This window comes from Gavialis gangeticus, unplaced genomic scaffold, assembly GCF_001723915.1.
Source record: "Gavialis gangeticus isolate Ggan-Ray unplaced genomic scaffold, GavGan_comp1, whole genome shotgun sequence".
Taxonomy (NCBI): domain Eukaryota; kingdom Metazoa; phylum Chordata; order Crocodylia; family Gavialidae; genus Gavialis; species Gavialis gangeticus.
Window position 1 is genome coordinate 10,938,588 of NW_017729018.1, and position 8,291 is coordinate 10,946,878.

At 55.9% G+C, this 8,291-nt stretch overlaps 1 protein-coding gene across 1 annotated transcript; it reads right to left on the reverse strand.

Annotated features, from left to right (window-relative positions):
* Window positions 1-2,640: 2,640 nt before the first annotated feature.
* GNA15 (G protein subunit alpha 15) lies at window positions 2,641-8,291 on the reverse strand (the record flags this gene model as incomplete). The annotated part of the gene is made up of 7 exons (XM_019513145.1): window positions 2,641-3,337; window positions 3,933-4,086; window positions 4,302-4,431; window positions 4,845-4,973; window positions 5,691-5,845; window positions 6,475-6,659; window positions 7,997-8,291. Coding segments are annotated over 7 exons (1,272 nt in total), but the record flags the coding sequence as incomplete, so codon positions are not given.

Genomic DNA, 8,291 nt, shown 5'->3' on the forward strand with positions numbered 1-8,291 from the left:
GAAGAATCAGCAAAGTTTCACCGTGCAGAGTGCTCACCCGCACCCTAATTACGACCGCCGTACCAAGAAGGACAACATAGCCCTGCTCAAGGTACCTACCCACCCCGTCCCAGAGCTGTGGACCCCTGGGCGCACACTGGCAGGTTCCCATTTCCAGGCACTGTCAGGGTGCAGTGGGCTGATCTGATCTTTCCATGAGGTTGAGATCAGGGGAGCCCTGGCTTGGGCGGGTGAAGCACACTGCATCCAGCTTACCATGAGGGACATCCTGCCCTGCTTGAAATCAGCAGCAGCTTTGCTCTTCAGTGCAACAGGGGCCAAAGTTACACCTTTGCTGCCTGTCCAATGCAGCGTTCCTGCGCCTCCCTGAACACGCGTGCCGGTCTTGCCCTACCAGGCTGGCGGGGCAGGATTCAGAAAGCAGGGCCGGCTCTGTGGAGTAAGAAGAGTCCCATTTAGGACAAATATCCCTAATACAATAAGCTCAGTGCTTGCACTCTCAGGCATCACCTGCATTTCCTATGACTGGCACTTTGCATCCGGAGGGTCTGACTCCAGCTGACCCCATCATCCAACACAGGGATCCCAGCGAGAGGCACTGGACAATCGAGTAGGCGCGTGGCATTAGATGCAGTCCCGACTCCCGAGGCGACTGAGGATGGGCTGCCTTCACATTACAAAGGGAGGCTTGGGTCATGGCTCAAACACAGAAATCCCTCCAATCCCCAATGACATTCGCATTTGCACCTGGGGACCTTCTGATGAGGAGTCCCCACCCTGTACCTGGCGTTTCTCCGTCTGTGGGTTTTGACCCACTTTTCCTGTCTCAGTGTCTCTGCTTTGCAGATGGGAAAACTGAGATGCAGAAATGAGTAACCTGCCCAAAAGGTACTCATCTCAGTAGCAGAGCTGGTCAGTGCTAGTACAGAATCAGAGCATCACAGGAAATGAGGGTGCGAAGGGACTGCAGGAGGTCGCATCTTGTCCAACCCTCTGCTCCAAGCAGGACCAGCCCCAACTACATCATCCCAGCCAAAGCTTTGTCTAGCCGGGCCTTAAAAACCTCCAGGGATGGAGATCCCACATCCTCTCTGGGTAGCCCGTTTCACTGTTTTCCTATGAGAAAGTTTTTCCTAATATCTAACCTAAATTTCTCTAGTAGCCAGGTCTGCCGAGTCCCAGCCCAGCGCTCTGGCCTCTCAGCCACCCGGACTCTCTTTTCAGAGATCGCACAAAACGGGCACGTCACATAGTGTAAACGAGTTGGGAAATGCCCGGGAGAAATTTAATCCAGGATAATTCATTAGGACCAGGCTGGAGGGACCACTCCAGCTGATCTGGTCTGGCCTCTAGTACAACACAGTCTGTAAAGTTTCATTGTTGCTCCCATGCTTAAACCCGCTGTGCATTGGAGACTCTCTTCCGGGCTCGATTCGGGCAGGGGCTTCGTCCCCTTACTCTGAAGCTGGAGGCTATGTGCTCCCTCCACAGGAGATGGGTCTAGTCTGCTGGATGGGAACGACAGGCTGGGCCTGCTCAGGACATCCAGGACCCCGCTTCGCAGCTCAGCCCCATGGCACAGAGGCTGGGCACCCACCGCAGCCAGCTCTGCAGGCTCTCAGACGAGTCCCCCACCAAGACGGTGCCCTGCCAGCCTGGGTATCTACCTGGTAGACATGGTTTCTTCTGGCCACTGAAACCTCTCCTCCCACCGTTGGGTCTCTACAGGGGCCAGCTTGGCCACCGGTGTTCGAGCGATCCAGCAGGGTCGAACTGAGGTAGCTGGATGCCTTTAGCTGCTGTGAGCTTTCAAAGTCTCCCTTTTACAGCCACCCCACACCTCACAGCATCTCTGCTCTGTTGTTGGGTTCCCCAGGATCCGGCCTTCCCCCAAGCCCACCTAGTCCCAGTTGAGCTCCTCCATCTCCACCCCGCCACACTCACCTGCCTCCCTGCTCTGGGTCCAGTCTTCCTTAGCAGGAGCTCCTTGCCCCTTCCCTGCCATCTCCCACTCATCTCCTTCCCAGGCTGAGATCTCATTGCCCCATCCCCATCTCTTCCTGGGGACATGCACCATCCACGTACCCCACGCATATCTAAGCTGCAAGCAGCAGCACCCACGTGGACAAAGGACACGGTGACCCCGAGGGAGAACCGAGCCAGGCAGCATCAGGTTCCCCTGTAATGCATCCAGTAAAAGGATGTGTTGCAAGACAAGGGGGCACTGGTCCTGGGTACCAGCTCAGCTCTGTACCAAGCAGCCTCAGTACCAGCTTGGTCTCAGCTCACAGTACGAGCGTGAACTGAAACCAAGCACGATTGTGACTGAAATGAGTCCCGAGGCGTCTCCTCTGCCTTTAGCAGCGAGTCCTATCAGGCCCCAGCCGAGACTGTGTGAGGAAGGAAGGAGGGGACTTGAGCGGAGATGGGGAAGGCCTGAAAGGATGTGGCTCGAGCAGCCCTGTCCTTGCACTACTGCAATTCTTCATTGCTCTCCGACTGCCTTGTGAGTAACCTGGTCTCTGGAGTACAGATCAGAGGTATCCTAGTGCAAATGCACATCCCACCCTGACCTCTCCACCAGCGAAAGACAGCAGTGATGCAGTCCTGTGGCTGGAAGGACTTTGCACAGCTCCTCTCTTTAAAATAACTGCATCTCTCCATTCTTTATTAGTCTCTACAAACAGCCTCAGCGCCCCGAGTGCTTTGCAGATGGGTCGGCTACCAAAGCAGCCCCTCCCCTGGCAAGGAAAATGAGAACAACCCCGGAGGAGAGGAACAGGAGCCCTTTCTGGAGCCAAATCCTAGGCACAAAGTCAGGAGCATTCAGTCCCCATCAGAAAGGCAGGGAGGCTAAAAGTGACCCAGAGGCAAGCCAGAAGTGGGTCTCTGAAGACAGCTCTAAAAAGGACCCCTGCAGGAGGTCATCAGGAAAGTTGGTCCACCGAGGGTCTCCAAACCAGGGAGATGTCAAGAGCTGTTCTTTTTGCATGCCCAGCATGAAGGGTGCCCTGGCTGGTTTCTTTCCTGCCTCCCGAGCCAGGTGTATGAGGAGCAGCAGCCAAAGCCTCCTGTCCCGACACCCAGCTAATTCCCCAGCAGAGCCCGTCCCATCACAGCAGGTTGATATCGTCCAAGTAGCTGGCCAGGACCACATCCCGGACATCCTTGAGGACCTTGCGGATGTTGTGCGTGTCCGTGGCACAGGTGAAGTGATGGTAGAGACACCTGGTTTTGGAGGTCTGGGAGGGCCCACGTCCACTTGAGCACTGCTTGTACCTCTCTGTGTACATCTCCAAAATGAAGTGCTTCGCAGCCTCAGCATCCTGCTTGGGCCCTGGCGGAGAAGAGAACCCGTGAGATCACATGCCTTGACCGTACCTCACTTTCCTGATGCATCTATGGAAATAAAATCTTTATAATTCAAATCACAGCCCTGCCTGGGGCACCCGCATCAAGGACCCGGAGCCCGGTGCACTAGGTGCTATACAGGTAACTGGCAACAGTGACAGCCCCCATGATAACCACACCAATTTTGCCCACACCAGTTCTTTTCTTCTTTAGCCAATGGAGGTTGGCGACGTTGGTCCCCTTATACAGATGCAGAAGCTGAGGCTCAGAGAGGGGAGCAGCTAAGGCCCCTCCAGAAAGCCCATAGCAGAGATGGAAACAAAGCTCAGATCTCCTGAGTCCCCACCCAGTGCTCTACTCACTGCTTTCTCCCTCTGGGAAGCCACCAGATACTAATGAGAGTGGCTTCAACCTGTACCAGTTGGAGCCGCCTGGGCCAGAGCTAGGACAAGCAACGCACACAGGGTCACCAACAGCTGCACACAGCGACAAAGCGTCCCCGCAGAGCTGGGTGGGAGAAGAAGGGTTTCTGCAATGCCTGCAGGGGGGAATCCCAAAGCGCTGGATCGAAAGCAGGTCACCTGGGAAGGCCGGGAAGCAGTCGGCTAGGTCCGAGTGTGCGATCTTGTCTTCCAGGATGTCGGTCTTGTTCAGGAAGAGGATGACCGAGGCATTCCGAAACCAGGGCAGCTCTAGGACGGTCCGGAAAAGAGCCAGGCTCTCTTTCATCCGGTTCTGCAGCAGGGGCAGGAGGGGAAACGCTGAGCCCATCATCTCAGCTCTCCACTCCCATACAGACGTGCCGTGCTCTAGGATGCCCTGGGGCAAATCAAAGCTGACCCGCTCCAGAGAGTCCCCTCGAGCCCGAGAGCTGTGCACAGCTCCCCGCAGGCCCTGGCCTGCATTACCAGATGTGCTGCCTGAGCCCCATGTCCCTCAGGCCTCCTTACCTCCTGGCTGTTCTCTTCCAGGCGCTGGTCGTACTCACTGAGAGAGGCCAGGTAGATTAGGGCAATCACATTTTCGAAGCAATGGATCCATTTTTTGCGCTCCGACTTCTGCCCCCCCACGTCCACGATCCTGCAGGGAGGGAGGGAAGGTGCGTTAGGAGCTGGGTCTTGGCTTGGATCATGCTGCTAGCTAGGACGAGCTGCTGAGAGGCCTCTGGGAGGGACGAGGAGGGCTGCTGGAGCCTGCTCAAGGCCGATCTAGTGCCAGAAGCAGGCAGCCAGCTCTGGGGTGGAGCGCAGCAGCTAAGCAGTGCACAGCAACCCCCCAGGATGGATTTGCCTGCCTGAAACAGGCAGGGAAGCTCATGCAACATGCAGGTGCTGGGTGCTTGTTCTTGAATGACCAGAGTCCCCCGCTACCAGTAATGGCACGCAGGGGGCATGGCTGGCACAGAGGCAACGGCACGCAGGCAAAGGTGCAGCTGAGATGGGAGCTTGGACGTAGGAGGCCCAGCTCATAGGACTGCCTGCCAGGAGCTTCACCTGAGGGTCACCTTCTTCACCGAGAAGCAGTACTCGTTGATGCCGGTCGTCGGCCTCCGGCTCCTCAGGACATCCTGCGCGGTGGGGATGTAGGCATCTTCCACAATACGCTCCAGGCTGGATAGAAAGCTGCAGGCAGACAGGGACAAGGACAGAGTCAGCCCCTTCTGCCCCTGCTCTCTAAGCCCTGTGGCAGTGATAGGAATGATATTCCCCTGTGCTTTTACAGCACCGTGCACAGCAGGGCTCTGGACCCTGTCTGGGTTCCCAGGCATTACCGCAATGCACAGAACAGCAGCCTTACCAGCAGGAAGGATAATCTGAATCTGATGGGGAAGTGCATGCAATAGGACTCGGGAGTCCTGCCTCTTACCCCGGCGCTCTAACCACACTCCTACCCACAAGCACATAATGCAAGGTCTTTGGAGCCTGTGAGAGCAGCCAGGATGGCACTGCTGGCTGGGAAACCTCACCAAGCCTCAAAGTAGCCCTGATTTCAGGTGCTGGGGTCAGGAAAAGAGGCTCAAAGGCTCCCGTGAGATTTCTGCATTTGGTCACATGGGAACAAGACTCAAAAGCAAAAAGTGTTGGGATCTGTTGGCAGCTCTGGTTCCCAGCAAAGCCTAGTCACATTTACCGGGTTGTCATTTATAATACTATAAGGCTGCAGCAGACAGCAAGCTAGGTGCTGTACACAGGTATCACCAAGGGTAATCTATGCTCAGTCCAGGCCCTCACTGCCCCTCTGAGTGGGACCGTTAGCCTTCACCGCTAGCCGTGAAACCCTAGAGAAAGGATTTTCATGCGCACACATACATGCATGCATGCATGGCTGGGGCAACTCACTAAAAGGCAGAGTCCAGCAAGTGATATTCCCTTCGTCTCTCATAACACGTCTGGATCCCAGCATCTCTCCACAGCTCCCTGATGGCACTGACGTATGGCTCATTGAGTCTCACTACCTTATAGGCATCCACTCCCATGACCAGCTGGGCATGGTGCTGCGAGGGGGAGAAAGCGACAGAACAAGGCAAGGGAAAAGCTGTCTCCTCGGACACCTCATCCAGAGCTCCTGACCTGACTCGGCCCCTGCAGCTCAGACTGCTCTCCCCGCTCTGCGTGGAGGAACCAAATGGTAGAGACTTGGGGGCAGGTTAAAGGGGAAGGTGGAAGGACTCCTGGGGTCTTTGCCTCCAGTTGGCTGCTTAGCTTTAACCAAGGACTACATTTTCTAGCTCTGGTCCCCATCACCATAGTGCTGAGCTGCAATTACCTTCACAGCACCCTCGTGAGGCAGGCGAGTAGCTCTTGTTCCCATTTCACAGGTGGAAGCACCAGAATGCTAAGTGACTTGCCTGATATTCCACAGGGAGTCAGTGGCAGTGAAACCCCTCTTGCATCTCCTACCAAAAGGAGCTTGAACCAGCCCTGAGCCTTAAGTCAGGGGCCATTGCTCCTGTTTGGAGGTAATACAAGCAGCTCCAAAATGGCTCTGGGGGAGGTGCGGGGGGAGCACAGACTTTCAGGGCAGCTCCATTGCTTTCAGTGGTGCTTCCTAAAGCAGCCCCAGATCTAGCAGCTCTGCCCCTGCCCCAAACCATCTCACTGCCCCCTTCCCCTCCTCACTCACCACGTTCTCTGGCTGGGCATAGGGGATCTGCAGCGTCTCCATGGCCCCAGTCATGGCCTGCATGGCGGCAAAGATGTTCTGATACACTAGCTTGGTGAATGCTTTGCAATCCTCTTCTGAATAGCCCGACCCATGGATGATCCTCATCTGCTTGATGAACGTGCTCTTCCCGCTCTCGCCAGGGCCTGTGAGCACCAGAGAGGAGAAAGACGTCAGACACCAGTGAGGACGTGGGGCCGTGGGGCACTGGAGGGCTGCCCATAACTCCCCAGCCAATGGAGGCACTTCTTCACCACTCCCTTGCCAATTCAACCATGCCCAGCTGGAGAGATACTTAAGGACGAGGAAGATCATGTCCTCTTCCCACCTCCAACCTTTCCCCATCTTATTCTCTCTCCAGGATTCACACCTATTGCTTTCGGTGACCTTCCCTCTTCCCCTTCAGTGGGGTGACCTCCCTGTTGCAGGTGGGATGGGTCTCATGAAGCACTCTACAGCAGGAAAAAGCTGAAGAACAGAGCCACGGTCACTCAGGCCAAGATGGTCCAAGCCCAAGTTGGCAGCCTTGGATTTCCAGAGATGCTGAGGAGTTCCCAATAGCTTTTCATCAAGAGCGAGCCAGGTGCTCAACAGCTTTGGAACAACCAGGCCCATTATCCAATACCTAAACCTGGCTGAAGGCATCTCCCTGCACAAGCCCAAGTTGGAAGATTTTGGCTTCTTTCCCCAAGACCAAGTCATTCTGGCCAACAGCGATCGATTCTCGCTGCATGGGCGTCTGTATCTCCCAAGTGCATGCCTGGAGAGCTAGTGACTGAAGGCCACATTTCAGAAGCAGCAATTTCTGATGAATCTGCAGTCAGCTCGCCTCGCTCAGACTAGTTCCTAAAAGAGGAAAGGCCTCATGTCCCAGACCTCAGCTGTCGACTGCTGCTGGCTGACAGACAATGCGAGAGAAGGGTGGGTGGGCTTCAGCCAAGCTCCTAGCTGATGGGCCTCCACGTCACAGACCTGCCAGGACAAGCAGCCTGGCTGACACCCCTTGAGGGGACCTCAGGGGAGAGGGAAGGATCGAACAGACTGCAAAGCTTCGAAGTGGGCAGAGTGGCGTGCCCTTACCAGGAGGCCTGATACACAAACTTCAGTCCCCAAGGTTACTCTAGCATCAGCACAAAGCCGGCCAGATCCATGCCGGCACACAGGATGGATCTGAGCCCAAGGAACAGCTTATTAGCCCTTTGCTCCTGGTTGGCAGGAGGCCATACCAACCAAGCCTCCCACGATGGCTGGGGGAGCAGTGCACGTGTGCTTTGGAGATCCACGTCCAAAGTGGAAGCCTCTAAAATGCCTGACCCATGATAGCTGGAGGATAGAGGGACTGGAGCCAAGGAAGCTTTGGATAGAGCTCAGCGTTGCTATTTGAGGCGGCATCTCACACAGGGGCTCTGCCCCACCCGGGTGCGTTCTCTCCTGAAGGGTGACCTGGCCCCTCGAGGGACGTGTGCTCCCCAAAACGACTTACCCAGCAGCAGCAGCTTCACCTCCCTCCTGTCTTGCTTCTTCTGCTCCCGCAGTATTTTCTGGATTTCTTTGTCTGCCAGGACGGCAGCTCTGTCTTCCTCCGACAAGAAACGGGGGCACTTACGGCAGCAGCAGAAGCAGCCCGCCATAGCATGGGGAAGAGCCCAACCCTGCAGGAGAGAGGAACAAGGAGAAACACAGCTCAGACACGCAATGCCTGGAGCACAGGGGAACAGCCAGCAACTTGTCTGGGTAAAAAGACTCCCTGCTGAACTCAGCCAGGTGTTGACTGGAAA